We start from the raw sequence: 20,465 nt of genomic DNA, 5'->3' as shown, positions 1-20,465 counted from the left end.
GTCGACGGCCGGAAACTCAGTATATAGCAAACGTTACGACTGCAAGTAGCGTGATCTCAAAGAAATACGGATGAAAAAAGCCAGAATCATTTTAAACAACCCGGCATGCAACAGAGTTCAGAATCATAGTTCACATCTAGAAAGCGAGGTGACAAAATTATTTGGATATCTCCTAATAACGTGCCCAGTGTAGTGACATGGATTCAACAAGTTACTGGATGTCCGCTGTAGAAATATTGAGCCATGCTGCCTCTACAACCGTCCATAACTGCGAAAGTGTTGCCGATGCAGGATGTTGTGCACGAAATGACCTGTCTATTACGTCCCATTAACGTTCGATGAGTGGCCAAATCATTAGCTCGAATTGTCCAGATTATTCTTCAATGTCTGGAGCATTGCGGACAACGAGCTCCGGATTTTGATAATATAACGTGCGAGTTGGACAGAATTTGGCACGATATACTTCAGGAGGACATCCGACAACTCTACCAATTACTGAATCAGTCCCAAGCCGAATAACTGTTTGCGTTAGGACCAAAGGTGAACCAATACGTTATTGATTCGCTCAATTTCTGGAGCTCTCTCTCTTGAACAAATCATTCAACTTCTCCGAAATTTTCTCTGCCTGGTGATGACTGGGTGTTATGTGATGTCCTTAGGTTAGTTAGGTTTAAGTAGCTCTAAGTTCTAGGGGACTGATGACCATAGATGTTAAGTCCCATAGTGCTCAGAGCCATTTCTCCGAAATTGTAGTCGTTTGTCTGTATATATACAGATTTCCGTCCCATTCGGACAATCCCATCGTGGTGCGTTTTTTTGTGTTAGAGTGTATAAAATGAAATATGAGTCGTTTACCATTTCTAACGGTTTTCACAGTACAACTGTTGGCAAAGACAGAACCTAAGGAAAGACTGATCATGCTACTAGTCCATAGTTAACTGTTAATCCTCTAAACTAACTATTGTGCTGGGAAGAAACATCGAACTTGAGAGGAAAATCGATACTTTTACTACATGAGAACTTTTGAAAGAAATTTTTCTAATATAATGATTGATGTAATATTATCTATAGTGTAAATAAATGCGAGAAACCACATGCACCCGATCACTTGCAGTTAAACTGAGAAGGAAGCGCAAAACAGCTAAGAGTAGAACAGACTACGAGTACTACCATCATATGTGTACGTTTGTTTGAACAGTTTTTAGAGAAGTAATAAGCGCTATTAGCGTACAGTGGAATCTGTACTTCTACAGGCGATCTCACCTGGACGGCTGCCGCTACGAACATCAGACACACGAGCAGGACTTTCATTTTGGGATGGACACACTGCCCCACACACGTGAACATATATATGGTCACCCCAAAGCACTTAGGATAGAGGAGCTTGGGAACATGCGTGAAGTGTTTACGAAACTTCAAGTACTGAAGATCAATATCGTATCTACGCCGAAATAGACACGTGTCGGTCAACTGGCCATAGGTGAATCCTGATAAGGCATGATTCTTTTACTCATCAGTATAGGACATCACGATAATGATCATATAACCTTTGTCAGTAAACAAGTGATATCCCCTCCTGTGTACCTACTTCAGTATACTGGGAACACTACATTCCCTGATGTCCATATCAATCGCCATTCATCCCAAAGAGTCTTTCAACTCCATGTCAACAACTTCTTCACCTGACGGAACAAATGCTACTTCACCATCAATCCTATGTAAATCCAGGCAATATCTGTACGAAAAACCACGCATGCATTGTATTTCGGAGAATTATCTAGTAATCTAAAACCACCAATTTCACCGAGTTAGAATACTAAACACTCAGCCTAACACTCGATAAAAAATTAACTTGGAATCCCGCATCCTAATCGTTCAAAATAATATCGATTGAAACTACTTACCAGCAAAACGTGGAGACCATCCCCCGGCCTTCATCTACGCATAAAAGACCATAGTTCATCACATTATTATCTATGTAAATTCTGCGTTGACCGTTACTCTTTCCATGCTTCCAACTTCCACGAAATCCTTGAACAACAAAGATCTTTACCTGAAGAATTTAATTGCTGCACCCTATCGCAACCATTAGTGCGGGCCTTGTGCAGAAGTATCATTACTTGCAGAGTTATTGTGGCGAGTGACAGTTAATTTAAGAAACGCTATTGGGAATCTTAAGCCAACACTTAAAGAGGCAGAATTTTGTTTATTTGTTTAACTTCAGGGACTAAATTGGCGGTAGGTTTTTTGTTTTCATTTTTTTGTGATTCACTACTTTGATTACTGAACATTTAAAACAGCGTTTCCGACTTCTGATTTTGAAGGTCGCCTCTCCCCCCTCCCCCTCCCCCCCCCCCCCAAATGAAAAAGAAAAGCCATCTTAAAACTACCCAACGAGCTTGCCACAGTGATAACGGTGGTTCCCTTCGGATTACCGAACTTAAGCGCTGTAGGACCTGGTTACTAGTTCGATGGGTAACCGTCCTAGTCTGCCGAGCGCTGTTGGCCAGCAGCGCATATTCAGCTATTGCGAGGCCAATTGAGGAGCTACTTGATTGAGAAGTTGCTGGTATAAACGGTAAAACTCTATTTGATAAAAAGAGATAAAAACTTAAAAGTAGTCAATCAGTGAAGGCAATAGAAAAGAAATATTCGATGGTAATTCAATAATACGGGAAGAAATAAGGAAAAATATGTGTTTGCAACTGATAAAAAACAGAGAGGAGACTAAAATCATATATCTGACTCGGCAGTATGTCTGATCTTTGCTTAGCAAAATACGACAAAGCAAGGAAGATCTGCGGTTCTTGCGCCTATTAGGAATAACTGTAAGTAAAATAAATTTCGCAATCGTTAGGCTTGCTCTAATATTTAAATTTATGCCGTAGAGACGTGGGAGACAGATCATATCACGAGTGTTAATAAAAACTAGTAACATTATTAGCGCAAGTGGACGGTATAGCTACTGCCCAACTGCTCACCGTTACGTTGTATATAACTAAACCATGAATAAATATATAACAGTTACACCTGTGACATGTTAAATGTTGTTATTACTAATAAGAAGTAAAAAGGAGCTACGCTTACCATCTCGGTATCGGCTTAAAGATTTGTTGATTTAAAGCAGTACTGTTCTATACTAAGAGGTTTTTTTACGTCTCAAAAAATACACTTAGGTATCTCAATTTGTATGAGTAATTATATGGAAAACTGAAGCTATTCGCATTACTCTACACCAGTTGCCTTCACTGTACATACACTACTGGCCATTAAAATTGCTACACCACGAAGATGACGTGCTACAGACGCGAAATATAACCGACAGGAAGAAGATGCTGTGATATGCAAATGATTAGCTTTTCAGAGCATTCACACAACGTCGGCGCCGGTGGCGACACCTACAACGTGCTGACATGAGGAAAGTTTCCAACCGATTTCTCGTACACAAACGGCAGTTGACCGCCGTTGCCTGGTGAAACGTTGTTGTGATGCCTCGTGTAAGGAGGAGAAATGCGTACCATCACTTTTCCGACTTTGAGAAAGGTCGGATTGTAGCCTATCGCGATTGCGGTTTATCGTATCGCGACGTTGCTGCTCGCGTTGGTCGAGATCCAATGACTGTTAGCAGAATATGGAATCGGTGGGTTCAGGAGGGTAATACGGAACGCCGTGCTGGGTCCCAACGGCCTCGTATCATTAGCAGTCGAGATGACAGGCATCTTATCCGCATGGCTGTAACGGATCGTACAGCCACGTCTCGATGCCTGAGTCAATAGCTGGGGACGTTTGCAAGACAAAAACCATCCGCACCAACAGTTCGACGACGTTTGCAGCAGCATGGACTGTCAGCTCTGAGACCATGGCTACGGTTACCCTTGACGCTGCATCACAGACAGGAGCGCCTGCTATGGTGTACTCAAAGACGAACCTGGTTGTAACGAATGCGAAAACGTCATTTTTTCAGATGAATCCAGGTTCTGTTTACAGCATCATGATGGTCGCATCCGTGTTTGGCGATATCGCGGTGAACGCACATTGGAAGCGTGTATTCGTCATCGCCATAGTGGCGTATCACCCGGCGTGATGGTATGGGGTGTCATTGGTTACACGTCTGGGTCACCTCTTGTTCGCATTGACGGCACTTTGAACAGTGGACGTTACATTTCAGATGTGTTACAATCCGTGGCTCTACCTTTCATTCGATCCCGGCGAAACCCTACATTTCAGCAGGATAATGCACGACCGCATGTTGCAGGTGCTGTGCGGGCCTTTCTGGACAGAAAATGTTCGACTGCTGCCCTGGCCAGCACATTCTCCAGATTTCTCATCAATTGAAAACGTCTGGTCAATGGTGGCCGAGCAACTGGCTCGTCACAATACGCTAGTCACTACTCTTGATGAACTGTGGTATCGTGTTGAAGCTGCACGGGCAGCTGTACCTGTACACGACATCCAAGCTCTGTTTGACTCAATGCCCAGGCGTATCAAGGCCGTTATTACGGCCAGAGGTGGTTGTTCTGGTTACTGATTTCTCAGAATCTATGCACCCAAATTGCGTGAAAATGTAATCACATGTCAGTTCTAGTATAATATATTTGTCCAATGAATACCCGTTTATCATCTGCATTTCTTCTTGGTGTAGCAATTTTATTGGCCAGTAGTGTATATTCAGGGTGTTCTGAAATTCCCGTTACAAACTTTTTGGACTTAAGAGGGGAGTGAGTACACAATACTTTGATTTGGAACCCATGTCCTGAAACGTACCGTTTGCGTTCTACGACGGTTTCAATACAACTGCTCACGGAAAGAGAAAAGTCTCAGAGTTGCTTGTCCTGGTATGCAGTGTGGTAGACAGGGTGATATGGTGTCGTATGCAAAGTTTAATTTACGAGACTCATACAGAGACAGACGATGATCAGCTGGGACAAGTACTGGCCGCTGGCTTAGATACTGAAGAGACACTATGTAGGATGGAGAGTGTGTACCGGAACACGCTACGTAGGTACAGTATTGTAATGCACCAGTACTGTTCTGTACATACTCTTTTTTGTATAGGAATATTGTAAACACGTAATGATTAAGCGTTAATACAAACAAATCTGCTTATGTGATAAATGGATATTTCGTTATGTTTCATGTTGAATTGTTACCTGATAACTGTACTGCGTCACACCTAATTCAACTTCTTAAGCAGAAGTTGATGAGTTTAACATCTGAATTGAAACTATCCTAGGACAGAAACAGTACGTTTCCGGACGTGAGTTCCTATTTAAAATGTTATGCACTCACATCCTTCTTCAAGTCCTAGAATTCTGTAACGGTAATTTTCGAACATCTCGTGTAAACTGATGCCGCCTTTTGGAATTGATCTGTTTTAAGTTAATCCCAGGAACTGCTATATGGATTTTGACCGCTTTTTACTAATACATACACTGACTGATGTGGAAGGTTTGTGTGTATAATTTATAAATATTTCATACTAGTTACCTGAATTACCATGAATTAACTAAGTTATGAAAACGATGTTTTTGCCACCTAGCGACCAGCTGTCAAACTCGAGAGAGCAGAACTGATTCGAGAGGGCGGCAAACTAGCCTTCACCTCCCAATCATATGGAGATTCGCCAGAAACGAAACTTGGCCCGGATTCCATGTTACAGTGCAGCTCTCCTCTCTCCGGTTGGTTAACTGGTTAGGGACAAGTAAGTCACCTAAGTGGCATCCAATTAAGTTTAACCGTTTCAGAACAACTGCATGGCCAAAAAAAAACATGCGAATCCGAAACCTGTGGTTTTCAGTTCTTTATGCTTAACGTAAAATCTGCTTCAGCATGTGATGCAGCTTTGTTTAGTTTATATGAAGAAAATTTTGCAGCAATGCAGCAGATGACTCAACTTTCAGCTTTCTGCTTTCTTAGAGTCAGACATGCTTGCAAACACGAATCTTTGCGTGGTGGGGTGAAAGATATTTGTTTGGACATTTTAAAATCACACGGAAGAGTTTTAAACGTCTCTACACTGACAGGAAAGTGATTTAGGACTTTCAAAGATCATAAAGAGGTGGGCACGATCTTCTTGAATGAGATTTACAAATTTCTTGCGAATGATTACACGATATTTCAAAATCCTTCTGTAGTTGATTGAAGGACGCATTTAGAAATATGACGACAATTTCAGGCTACCAATTTCTACTTCCGTCAGATTAGTGATGCAATTGCATTCTTAATTCACTGCAAATTCTTCGAATAACGGGCAATGAATCACTCAGCTTTGAAGAATCGTAATAAATATGACCAATAACAGAGAGATAACCACCTCATCATCAGGCTGTCGCGCGAGACATACAGTTTGAAATAATCAAATATTTTAAACCAATAGTTTCCTTGCAATCATTTGAGAACAATCGCGAAAGCATGCGAATCCAAACTATATGGTGTTTTATTTTTTATGCTACAAGTAATGTGCACGAAGTAATGGCCGCTATCGACAGGGGATCTCAAGTTGATTCCGTATTTCTAGATTTCCGGAAAGCTTTTGACACCGTTCCTCACAAGCGACTTCTAATCAAGCTGCGGGCCTATGGGGTAGCGTCTCAGTTATGCGACTGGATTCGTGATTTCCTGTCAGGAAGGTCGCAGTTCGTAGTAATAGACGGCAAATCATCGAGTAAAACTGAAGTGATACCAGGTGTTCTCCAGGGAAGCGTCCTGGGACCTCTGCTGTTCCTGATCTGTATAAATGACCTGGGTGACAATCTGAGCAGTTCTCTTAGGTTGTTCGCAGATGATGCTGTAATTTGCCGTATAGTAAGGTCATCCGAAGACCAGTATCAGTTGCAAAGCGATTTAGAAAAGATTGCTGTATGGTGTGGCAGGTGGCAGTTGACGCTAAATAACCAAAAGTGTGACGTGATCCACATGAGTTCCAAAAGAAATCCGTTGGAATTCTATTACTCGATAAATAGTACAATTCTCAAGGCTGTCAATTCAACTAAGTACCTGGGTGTAAAAATTACGAACAACTTCAGTTGGAAAGACATAGATAATATTGTGGGGAAGGCGAGCCAAAGGTTGCGTTTCATCGGCAGGACACTTAGAAGACGCAAGTCCACTAAAGAGACAGCTTCCACTACACTCGTTCGTCCTCTGTTAGAATATTGATGCGCGGTGTGGGATCCTTACCAGGTGGGATTGACGGAGGACATCGAAAGGGTGCAAAAAAGGGCAGCTCGTTTTGTATTATCACGTAATAGGGGAGAGAGTGTGGCAGATATGATCGCGAGTTGGGATGGAAGTCATTAAAGAAAACACGTTTTTCGTCGCGGAGAGATCTATTTACAAAATTTCAGTCACCAACTTTCTCTTCCGAATGCGAAAATATTTTGTTGAGCCCAACCTACATAGGTAGGAATGATCACCAAAATAAAATAAGAGAAATCAGAGCTCAAACAGAAAGGTTTAGGTGTTCGTTTTTCCCGCGCGCTGTTCGGGAGTGGAATGGTAGGGTGATAGTATGATTGTGGTTCGATGAACCCTCTGCCAAGCACTTAAATGTGAATTGCAGAGTAATCATGTAGATGTAGATGTAGATGTAGATGTACAACGTTTTCCGGAAAAACTGCTTCAACAACTTTGCTTCGTTTACATATAGTAGGTTTTTTCAGAAGTCCAGCACATGATTCAACTTTCGACTTTCTGTTTTCCTTGAATCAGACCTCGATGTGGACACGACTCTGTGTGTCACGGCAAAGAAGCCTGCCGCGAAGTGCCCATGGCAAAAATTTCGACAGGTTGTCTCAACAATGCATCAAGTGTGTACTAAGCTTCAGAGGAGGGGTGCCGTAGAACGAGCTGAAGATGTAGGTTTCTTATTTTTTCTTTTGTTTGTGCTGCCTCAGCCAGCATCCGAAACATATTGAATCTCTGACGCACACATACAACCATGGTTTGCATACAATAGTTTGTTGGTTGTAAACACATTACATAGATCACGATGTGCTCCCATCATTGTTGTGAGATGTAACTCCAAGCTTCAAGTGCCAAGCGTACTACATTCATGCCTCCAGACTATTTTCCTGATATGCGCCGCTTACATCGTGTAAGTTATATTAAAGTAAGGATATTCACTTACTTAATGTTCTCCTTAAAATGGTCCAGTGGATAAAAAAACTGAACACAGATCAAGCATGAAAACAGGAAGAAGGCGTACTGAAATGTGAATGAAGAAGCAAAACAGAAACACTGGACGGTCTAAGCTCCAGATATGCAACATCGAGCGAATTGCAAGGATCGTGATACCGGTGTTGTGTGGTCACGGTGTTGAACTGGAAAGCGGGAGATCCATGCTCAAATCCCGCTCGTGCCCTTTTCTTTCACAAAATTATGAACTTTCCGTCAGGTCATTGACGTGTCTGTTCTTCTGTGGATTTATCAATTGTCATGCTATACACTGATTATGGAGCATGAGTCATGTGGTAAGAATATAAAAGTATTACCGTCACAAGTAAATGTGACGAATAGGGGAGGAGATGAGATGCCTCATAGACTTTCACAGAAATGAGGACAACAAATAAACTGGTGTGAACTGTGTTACAACAAAGGAATTCAAGAGTCAAAACCAGTGGTGTATCTTGCCTTGGACGCGCCCTGTATAAAAATTTGTCGCGGGGCCTTTTCATCCATCTGTAACGAAGCTCAAATGGAGGGTAAAGATTTTTCACAAAAGTAACAAAAACTCTCAATTTGAATAAAATAAATGTTTATTGGTTAAGTATAGGTTACATAGGTAAGTAATTATTTACAATTATTGCTCCTAGGAGCCAAGTTGGGCAGACAATTCAAATATATATTCTTTTCTCGCCTTTTTTCGACAACCTTATCACACATAGCTGAAGACGATTTTAGTTTTTCGAGATTTTCTGCCTCTAAAGATACCATTGATAAGTGTGAAAGCCGTTCTTGGCTCAGAGAAGTCCTAAGATAGTTTTTAATCAGATTTTATTTCTAAAAACTTCTTTCAGCTGTTGCAGTAAGGATCAAAAATAGGAAACACACTGTTATTACCTCCCGAAAACTGGATGCACGACTACTGAATTAAATCAGTAATAATACAGTGAATTCCTTAAAGGAATGAATTTTCTGAATTTCAATTTTATAGCACATTTTCAAAGAAATTAATTGTTCATACAGATCAAATGACAAGTCTTTACTGTAGTTAGCAGTCAGTTTTTCCACTTCTTTTTTTATTATTTCATTTTAAAATGATTACAGTTCCTCAGGTTGTAGCACTTCGAACGTATTACTAAGGTCACAGAGGCTTTGAAATATTTGTTTAGTTTGAGAAATTAATATATCGAAGCAACAATAGTACACATTCTCTCATCTTCAGACAACTCATCAAAATATGGCTTCTTCATCTTCCGTCTTTTTTGTTTTGTTTTGAAAACTAATTTGCACCATCTTATTCAGCGCAAGCAAAACTAACACATGCACACATATACATCATTTTTCTGTCATATCGTACGACTGCTGTGGTGGAGATTCGACGAATGTAAGTGACGTTTCGTGGAAGCACTTTCTTTGCAGAGTCATTCATATTCGTATGTGGTACATCTTTCTACTACGTTAAAGTAAGCCGGTTCTGATACAGATATTTCATGGGTAACAGAAGACTGACATTTAAAATAAGGTACTTACTAAGCTTACACGATCTTTTTACGTGCCATTGAAGCGTTGAAAAAGCAATAGAAATGCGCCAGGAAAACTTTCCTCATCCATCTAGCAATATTAGAAATTCAACTTAGCGCTCAACAAAGCGATAATAACAGCAATAAAACATACACGGCGTAACTGATACTGCAGAGCAACACAATTAATCACTGCATAGTTTGACGATTCGAAGCATCACCAAAAGTTCTAAGCATCACGGGCGAGATTCCTTCAGAACTTAAGGGGATCGACCAAATGTGAATGAAATAGTAGAGCACAGGGCTTAATTTGGGTGGGAACACGCCAGAACGGCGTTTTGCCACCTGCGAGGGGAGACTTCTTTTTCCAACGAGTGGACCAAATCCGCACCGGAGATTGAAAGTAGCACACTTATAAATAATGTAATGTAAAATAGACTTCGCCTCTGCGCAGGCAGCGGTGAACGTAACAGTGATTGAACTATGTGTTACGAAAGAGTGTTAGCGATTTATTTGCAAAAAAAAAAAAAAAAAAAAAAAAATAAAAATCCACACAAATGTCAATTTGCAATGGTTACAAAACTACAATGCGCGTTGACTGACCTCTCTGTATTTGTGCTCTTCCCATTTGTGATCCTGTGTGAGTTTGGTGTGTATCGAGAGATATTTTTATTGGTTCATGTTACACTTTTGCAGAGTGTTACTTATGTAAGTATACTGCATAGTGTTTCTGTTCGGTTTCGATATAAAATGTGCCTTCTTTTTTTTGTAAGCTAGTTTTTCATACTCTCTATTCGTGGCACATGAATGTTGTCATAAATACTATGTAAGCATAATGACGTATGATGTTTTCCAAGGCGCATCAAGATTAGAAACAAATATTTGTAGCAACCTTAAGACGAAATTAATGGTCTTGGGGAATACCTAACCAGCAAAGTCAACACATCGAACATACCAACATGGCATTCACATCGCTAATTCAGACGTTTTCGTCTAACTTACAATCCATAAATTTGTCTATCTTACTAGAAAAATTCGATTATCGTCCTTAGTTATAATGAATTTTCCATCGGGTCAGTTCTCCCAAGGAACTATTTTTTACTATTGGAGGTACAGCTCTTATTTTGTTTACATTACGCGTGACAAAGCTCAAATATCTGTAAAACATACATTTATAATCTTTGTTTAAATGCACCATACACGCCAATAATCACTGTTCCCGACCTACAATATGTTAGAAACGAAAAAACAATGGGTAATTAGCTCTGTAGTTACGTTTAATGGATTAATTTCGGAAAAAATTACTGTGACTTTGGAAGTTTGTGTTCAAATGAAATTTAATTACGCTTGGGACTGAGAAAGAGTTCGTAATTCGCCTTAACCGAAATTCGTATTAAGCGACAAAATTTACTATTAGAACTAATATATTCCTGCCAGAACCAAATTTTTTTCGCGTTAACCATGAATTCGTCTTGACCGATTTCGCACTAACGAGGTTAATAAGTAATTCCGTGTTATATTGATTAACGTTATTTTATTAAATGTGTACATAATAAAATCTACATTACTGATTTTATTTTTGAACGTCCTTTCCACACCAGATATGTTGGCTGGAAGTGATCTGTTCCTGAAATAAGATCACAGCTATAAACAAATTTAATATATCACCGGCTTGTCAGTTGTGTACAATAAAAACTTTCTTTAAGTAATACACTCTTCACGAAGCGCGTAAAATTAAACATCCATGTACATACATCTAATGTGCTAAAACTTGTGTATATAAAATTATGGAATGTATTTTCTTATAAAGGTGCGTAATGCGTGTGCAGAAATCTCGCGAACGCGCTGTTCGCGTGTATTTACCTAGTGCAGTTTGTTCGATTAGACGATAGACTTGATGCAACTTTCCACACATAGCTGCTCTCGAACGACATGCATCACATGCGCACCCTTAATCTAACCCTACGGCTTTTGACCACAATTCAAATAAAATTATGTATGTTGTATATTTCCACGACGGCGTGTAATGACACTTGCGAGTTCTACGTTACACAGCGTAGAACGCTACATAATGAGACCTAAATTATAAACAAGGAGTATTTTTCCCGTGGAGATAGGTAAGTTTTTAGTAACTACCATTGCAAAGTAAATCATTCACAGAATCTGATTGCTGAAAAAAATGAAGGAATTTTGGGCAATTTCTTTATAACTTCCTCCTTCTTCGGTTTATTTCTTATTTTCGTAGCATCAATGGGGTAATCTCTCTATGTTTCATTCATTACTCTCACAATTAAACTTATTAAGGAACAAATACTAGATTTACAACGTTTGAACGTCATGAAACGCGTGCACAAATTGAAATAAAAGCGTGTAGATTCTTCTCATTCAACTTGAAAAGGAGAAATACCGTAATCATTGTTGTCTGCTGACGCGCGCCGCGGGAAATCTGAGACGTTCAGTGTTGTCAACATTTGGCCGCCTGGTTAATTAAGCGTTTAGGGTACTGCCTAAGACTTAAGCGTTCACCTTGCGTCAAATTGTGGAAAACAATTTACGAATTTTTGGTAATAAAGTGTCGGGGCCCTATAGCTCGAGGGCCGCGTATCTTTGATAAGGCTGATAACGGTGATAGCTACGGCCCTGGCAAAACTTCCAAAATGGAACACAAAATCATAACATGGGGTACATGTGTAGGAGAAATAGGAGTTTCGTATGTCTGGAGGCTCCTTCCTTACACTTCGCCGTTGCATACAGACGTTACTCCAAGACACAGACACAAATTTAAATACAGTGAACAGAAACGTCAATGACCGGTCGGATAGTTCATAATTATGTGGTGGGGGGGGAACGCGTTACGAGCATTTTGCTTCTTTTTTCGCAGTTCAGTACACCTTCTTCCTGTTTTCATGCTGTCTTCAGTTTCTGATGGGTTATCCTCTGTGCAAACATACTATTCAATCTACGAAGTCGAGGCGAGTCGGTAGAAGAGGATAAATACATCATAGGTTTGACATTAAGTATAAAGAAAAAGGAGTAAGGCGGATAAGTCGTGCTGAAGTCTTCATTGAAAGAAATTAGTGGTTTAAGATTGGAAATTCAAAGAGGTAAATGCAACATCTAACCAATACCTGGATCTTTGTACTGGTTATACATTAGCGAGACGCTGAATTGCGTGAGGTTGCATATACGTACATAATCGAAACGAGTGATGGAAAGAGTGACTTAGGATCGATACCAGCAAGGCTTTTACTCACCATTTATGCACGTAATCGTTGATTATTTACAGCAGTACTCCAGGCAGTAATATATACTGGAGGTATTCACATCCTGATGTTTCGATCGTGAATTGTCCAGGATTGCTTTGATACATACAGTGCTTCACGTTCACTCAGTGCATGAAGTGGCACTTATATTATTAACATTGTCAGGAGTACTCTTATATACAGGTTGCCTGTACGAGTACCACTCTATGTTCACTTGAAATACATGAGCTATCCGCCACAGTGCACACGGCACTTCACTGGGAAATGGAATTCAGAGTGTTTGCTGAGAAGTCTTGGTAGCTTTGTCAAAATGCAGTCGCAAGCGTAGGGTGTTACTGGATTTGAGGTTTCAGTGCTCCAGTGAGAATACCTGTGGATGAGAAACCAGTTAAGCGTACTTCAGTAATAGCGCTGTTTGGCTGAGAAGCCGAAACGTTTAACAAATATAGGGATTTTCACTAAACTTGTTAAATCGGGGAATCGATCGTCCACCCTCTTCGAGGGAACAGGGCAGGCCTAGAGAGACCTGGACGCAGAGTGCTTTCAGCAATTTCGAGTTTTATAGGCGGACTACATCATTTTAACGCAGGTAGTTTTAACTCTCGAAGCTGAGTGTACAGCGATGTCACCCAAGCTGGCATTGTTAATAAATGGAACTTTTCTACCAGGTCAAGGACCTAGTAGATGGAGGAAGTGCTGCTCGAAGAAATGTACGTGCCGATAGTACCAAGGAAGTACCATAGTCAGATGGTGGTTAAACAGCAATTGTCAGCGTTGTTTGTCCGCAGCTCTTCTGCAGCATCTCGGAATTTACCAGAATGCAATCGCAATGCTGCAGCGATACTAGTATTATAATAAATCCCATTAGACAGAAGGCCACGGAAGAGACTTTTAATGATGTTTTTCAATTATTAAATTGTTGTCTGAAAATGCATTCTCCCTTTATTCTGAAAGAACACACTATATTTAGTTCTGCACAACAAATAGTCATACCAACAACTGAGGTATCACAGAAACAGGAGTCAGTAGATAAGGTGAAATGCTTCAAATTTTTGTGGGTACATACTGATGAACACTTGAACTGGAAAAAGCATATTACTGAGCTCCTGAAAGAATTAATTTCAGCTACGTTTACTCTTCGTATATGATAAGTTCGTATCGATATTTTGACAAACAGGTGGCGGTGTCTTGACGTCGGGTGTTGGGGTTTCTTTGACATCCCGCCAGAGGATCTGACTTCAGCATTCGCCAGTATGAAGACCGTGCTAAAAAGCGGCGCGGGGGTGGGACGTGAGCAGTACATTGGACAGGCAGTCTGCTAGGAGCGGCGAGCACGTCGAGATTGCCTAGGATAGTGAACGAATACCAACTTGGAAAAGCATCTGGTTTTCCTGTTTGGAGGTAGCTATGTGATATGGAGCCACACACAGAGTCGCCGGTTCCTTCGTGGCAGTTACACTGCTGTTTTGGAGCCTTTCCCTGCAGGGAAACCAGGGTTTAATTGTACCACGATAGAACTTCACAGAAGTGCACTTGCTGCGAGAGGGTTATGGTAATCATTGTCATGACACTTTGGAAGTTGATACCATCTGTTGTAGTACATCTCGATGGGACTTTGTCGTGTGAAGGGTGAGTGACATACGACCCGCACGAACCAATGTTGATAGTGCTCGCAAGAGCTTGGCTGCCCTGTCATTTACGTTTCTGCTCCTGTATCAGGTATCAACCTTTCGGATACAAAGAGACAGATTTATGTGTTCTTTTTATTTAAGATATTAGAGGGAGTTCCAGTGATAATTTGTGTATGTGATTTAAATCTATCTCTAAACGTTCTAGACGGTGTCTTCCATAAACCACCTTGTGTTGAACTGCATGAGCTGGCTCTTGGTTTCAGTAAATGCTACTCAGCCAAAGGGTCCGTGTACTTAGATGCGTACTGGAATGTAGATCTGATAAATCTATTTACACTCTTAAATTTTGGGAAAAGTGCTAAACTGGTCCCTTCTTTCAAATTATACGTAAGTGTTTTAAGACACTATACTACGTGTGGTGATATTGTGCTTCCTTCTGTTTCGAGATTTAAAATCTAATTTCTTATTGTACCTGTGTCTAGTGGGTCGAATTGTTGGGACTTGTGACGAATGTAAGTATGTTCACACCAGCTTCTGAATGAAGCTTTTCAGGATGAGGTCTTAGGGCTCTTCGTCTGTTACTCACTTGTCTTTCGGTATCGTAAAGAAATTGTGTGCTATAATCGACATCATGTTATTCGAACTCTGTCAGTTGTTAAGTTTACTGATTGCTCAGCCGCACCTACAACTATCTGACACTTTTTTATTGGCTCTTTTAAGTAAAATTTTGATAAATTTTATGGAAACCTTGATGGTTGACGACTATTCATTTGTGCTTTTAAGTAATTTTGATGGATTTACCTTGTTGACACCTTTAAACAACCTTGACATTTCTTATGTTTAAATTAATTATTGGCACTTAAAGACAATTTCTTAACTACTTTACAAGTGCTGAACTGAATAATTAATTATGCTCAGATTACCAGCGTATGCCTTATGTGAACTGATTAAGTTAAATAAAGTTGTGAAATTTTTCTGCTGGGATTGGGTTCAGTTCCTTACCACTCCTGGATCCCCATATCCTCAAATCATTTGAGTATAATTGCTAGTCTTCGAAACAAATGAATTAATCCCCTGACATATTTTACATATTTCGACTCAATAATGTTTCATGCAAAAATTTTCTGGGGTGACTCATCTCTTAAGTAGTGATGGCACATAAGCGAGCAGTAAGATTAATATGTGGTTTTTACCTGCAGTCGTTACGTAGCTAACTCCTCAACGTTTGAGGTGTATTAATTGCACCATCTCAATACATATATTCACTAATGAAATTCATCATAAATAATCCATCACAATTTTAGAAAAGCAATGATATTATATCTAAAGTACTAGACGAAAAATGACCTTTATTACCCATTATTAATCACGTGCCCAATAATATAAAATATCTTATAGGTAGCACAGCATGTTTTAAATCTAAATCTAAACTACAATAATTTCTTCTGCACATTGATTCCATGGACGAATTTCTATTCAAAAGCTGGTAGTCTGAAAAAGCTTTGATTTTGAGAGTAATCCCACGAACAAGATTTAAAAATAAGTTCATTGATGTTAACACTAGTCACGTATACTTAAAGTCCGTGGCTGGTAGATGCGCCGACGGCAGAGGGCGAATGGGGAGAGCAGTAGTGGTGAAGATTACGGGCAGACGCTGTAGGGGAAAAGCAGAGAGCTGGAGGGGAAGTGCCGTTTTAAACTGAAGCCTATGCAGACATTTTTTTTGTAAATATTAAATGAGCCCCTCCATGTCCACCCTTGCATGGCGTCACCTCCTCTTTGGCTAGTATCTTAAAAGAATTCCACTGGAAATGCAGCGATTACCAAAGAAGTGCGATGTGTGGCGAATTTTGAGCAAAACCTACACAATTCTCTTTTCGCCATGTTAAAGTTGGTTTGTTTTGTCGAAACACAGAGGATCTTTGACAGTCTCACCTTGCTAACATGTTGTGCAGAAGCAATTGCGAGAGGATTCTGAAACAGTGATTCATTAAATTTACTATGTGAGAAACTGAGGGGAAAGTTAGGTCAGTATCATATGAAAATGCACATCCTCCGTAGAAAATCAACGTCTAATGTCTTCACCTATATTGTTCCAAAACCCATGGCATTTCTAATTTCACCAGCTATCGATGGCCCTTAAAAATTACATTCTTTCATCGAAGACGTCTGTAGTTAATGGAACAACGTGGTAGATAATAAAGTGTTGCATGATAACCGAATGGCGAAATATTCTCCTATTTGCTTGCTATCATTTGTCAAAATCTTATTTCCATATACCAAACGTCTATGGAAGAGGAGGAATGTTACGGACATTTTTGTCTGGCTTTGTCACCGGCGCTGAGCGATAGCTAATGAGTGTGCTACGTCAGATCAGTTTTCTCGAGACTGGTGACAATAGAGACCTATCCAAGCATAAAGAAAAAGTCAATATGTTAGCTAAATTTCATTCGCCGCAAGCTATTATGTAATATGCACCGAACGCAAACTCATAGCAACCCCTATTTTGCATTGTAAATTTTTTTCGAAATTCAGGCAGTGTCTTTCTTCAATGTAAATATCACAATAACTATGAGCATTAATGAAATCATGGGCACATCATCATGAATCTGGCATATAAAGCTACAAGTGAGGCAAAAATGAATTTTTTTTAGCTAATAGTTTCTGTAAAATCATACGCGAAAGATTGCAGGGCATACGCGAAGTTTCTGCCGTCGCCAACCGGCCGAAAAACCTCCCCTTCTGAGTAAACGAATGAACTCGCCTAGCGCTTGGGACGAAAAATGGTCACCGTGCATCAGACACTGTATTCTGTGTGGACTCTGTCTGGTAAACTGACTCGTTCCACACCATTTCGATAAAAGAATGGTTCAAATTACCAATGGAACATGTAACAAACTACCTAACTGAATGAAAAACTGTTTCACTGTTGTGGCTGTACAAAGAGTAGATCCGAGTCCGCGGATTAGGAGTTCTTCTACTTACATTGATGTACTTACATGATGGAGTCAACAGAATATGTGCAAAGATCTCGACTGCAGGAACTATGGCACGGACATGTTTGCCCCATTGTATGCAACTAACAAAGAGTAGAATTGTTATGACGAACATAAAAAAAGGGAATTAAAATGGCTTGTGTTCTCTTGTCTCTGCAATTGCTGACTTTTGAACAAAATTCTATGTGATAGAAAATTTTAACGAGAAATATTGTGAACAGTAATCAAAATGACAGACAAATACTCGTGAAAATCCACCTATGGATGCGACAGACCTTACACCACCTGGTTAATGCCATATTTTTTTGGTTGTAATACTCGTGATACATTACCTGGACAAAGCCAGAACTGCGCTTATGTTGCAGTGGCAAATCGTATGAAACGGAAATTACCTGAAAATGACCATGACTAAGAAGTTTATTCATGGAACATTGCTTTAGCTAGCACAGCAGAGCCACAGTGACGAAGGTACTTCCCTTTGGGGTTCAAATATTGGTCCCAACTCTACTGCTTTTGCCGCAAACAACTTTGTTCTATACCCTACTTTTGAAAATCTGCTTCATAGAATAAATTTTAAAGTAATGATTAAATGAGTGCTTCCATAAACAAATATTTTGAAAGAAAAAGTTGGAACACGGTATACCAAGATTGTATAACTCAAAGGGCAGTATGTTGAGAAGTAAGAGTCTTGTCAAATATATTCCTTTTTCATCAGACTTTTCAATTTATCTTTCCCCCTCGGTATTTTGATAGTTACGGAACTGAACTACTTTGCACCTATGTTCTTCTTACATTCGCGTTGTACTCGGCTTTGACATGCGCATGTGATGGGCTTTTTCCTTTGCTGCAAACATGATCATCCCTTGTGTTCTCTGAACCTGTGAAAAGAAATTTCGGGTGTTATTACCTCACTAATATTGAAGTATCTTCTGTTGTACATCTTCATTTCGTAATATACCTTACGATAAGTGATGGAGGATACACCATACACCTCAGTTATCACTCACCCCATTTCCCATTCCACTCACGAATAATGTGCAGGAAGAAAGATTGTTGGTATGACTTGTGATGTGGCTAAAACTATTGAGAGCGTAAACCACGATAGTCTCATGTAAACTATTAAGTATTATGAAGTAGTGAATACGCAAATTCATCGTTTTTATCTCCTTTGTATGACAGAAAACAGTGTATGTGTATAATGTCGACAACACACACAATACACTCGAAATTTGAGATACGGTATACCACACGATTTTTATTTTGGGTCCTCTGTTGTTTCTGATATATAGATATGATGTTGAACTTAGGTTGACAGAAAAAAGCAAACTTTCTTCTTTTTCAGAAGGTACACGAATAAACTCTAGTACTAACGAACTTATTGGAAAAGCACATAATGATATATTTGAAAACAGGTGGATCAAGACAATCTGACAAGTCTTTTTAAGTTCAGTTCTTCTCCTGAAATTCCATAAATCACGAAAATAGTATACTCTGACAATGAAATGTAAGCAGCTGTTAAACTTTTGGGGCTACTGATAGACCACAACCTTTAATGAGACCATGTAAGCAATAGCCATGTTCTGAAATTTCTCCTGTGTAAGTGGTGTTTTTTAATTGGACAGTCAGAACGTTTCAGTTTAGCTGTCATATAACCGCATTGTAAGTTAGGGCTTTCATTCCGTCAGTAAAAGTTTAACTAATTTTCAGTTTAGTAACCGCTAGAAGAGGGAATCTCATCGTACAACTTGATTTCATAGCTTGGCCCTTCATAATAAGTACTGAAGGAATGTGACGTAACGTATTGCAGTATGAGGGATGAATAGGGCTATGCAGGCCGTCGAGGAACCATGATATGGGAGCTCCTGGAACGCTTTCCCGGATGAATACTCTCACTGAGACGAAGGCACTGGACAGTCCATCTACAGATCTGTTATTTCTGCTTACAAGAACCTGTGTTTTCAACGGTCTATTTGGTCACACTATTTGGTTGTTGATAATGAGTGGTATTCAGCTTAGGTAGGTCTTAACAAATACAGTGAAAGGTAAATTTTCTAGAAGAAAATGTTTTGAAAAGACAAGTAAACCATTTCACACAATGAAAAAGGCTCCACATAAAGATGGTTATGTTGGCATTAATTTACCTCTTTTGAGCATTCAGGGTACTCTGGGGGGCATCATAATACTAATGCAAGAAAATAAGAAAGTGAGTTCTAGGTTTAGCTGAACATAGTTTGTGTATGACAAGTCTTTCTGAACAGCAAACTCAGTTTCATTTTCAACTCTAGTGGTGATATGTGATACTAAGATCTGTAACGTCTTATTTTCTTTACGAGCATAAAGCTTGAAAACCACTCGTAATCTGGAATATGTGAAACACAGTGTTACTAATTACGCCTCTACTGTGTACGGTCGATATATCATGCGGTAACTTTGAATACACAGAACAATTTAATGTAACAATAAGAACTTTTATCATAGGCTTTAGACAATGCATATAAGGAACAGATACATGTCATTACGTAACTCTGGCATGTGCAAGAATTATGCTGATTTTGATGTGACAACAAAATGATTCAGACGAAGATCGTTTGGTTTCTAAAGTCATATCTACGCTACCGAAAATAAATTTGATGACAAATTCTAAAAAAAATTTTTACTCATTTAAAAAAAAAGGAATTTAGTGGTAAACAATTAAACTGAGCCATGTGCTAGGCCTTTTTTTCTTACTAGCCGCCTTGACAAATGTTCGTTGTGTGAAATTAATCATTACGTCTACTTTTGCTCTGAGTCTCTTTCTCCTTCTTCGTCTATTATAATCAGAGTAGAAGGGAACGTAATGCTTATTCGCGTACCATCTTGTTTGTAAGTACCTATGCTAAAATAAAATTGTGT

At 39.6% G+C, this 20,465-nt stretch overlaps 1 protein-coding gene across 1 annotated transcript in view; it reads right to left on the bottom strand.

Moving 5' to 3' along the window:
* Nucleotides 1-1,311, bottom strand: part of LOC124775672 (brachyurin-like) — a 38,781-nt gene extending 37,470 nt beyond the window's left edge. Inside the window, exon 1 of the mRNA XM_047250499.1 lies at nt 1,264-1,311. Coding sequence (XP_047106455.1) covers nt 1,264-1,311 — 48 coding nt within the window. The remainder of the gene's footprint in view (nt 1-1,263) is intronic.
* Nucleotides 1,312-20,465: the final 19,154 nt, after the last annotated feature.

Source organism: Schistocerca piceifrons, chromosome 2, assembly GCF_021461385.2.
Source record: "Schistocerca piceifrons isolate TAMUIC-IGC-003096 chromosome 2, iqSchPice1.1, whole genome shotgun sequence".
Lineage (NCBI taxonomy): Eukaryota > Metazoa > Arthropoda > Insecta > Orthoptera > Acrididae > Schistocerca > Schistocerca piceifrons.
Note: the sequence above shows the minus strand (reverse complement) of the source record. Positions and strands in the feature narration are given on the sequence as shown.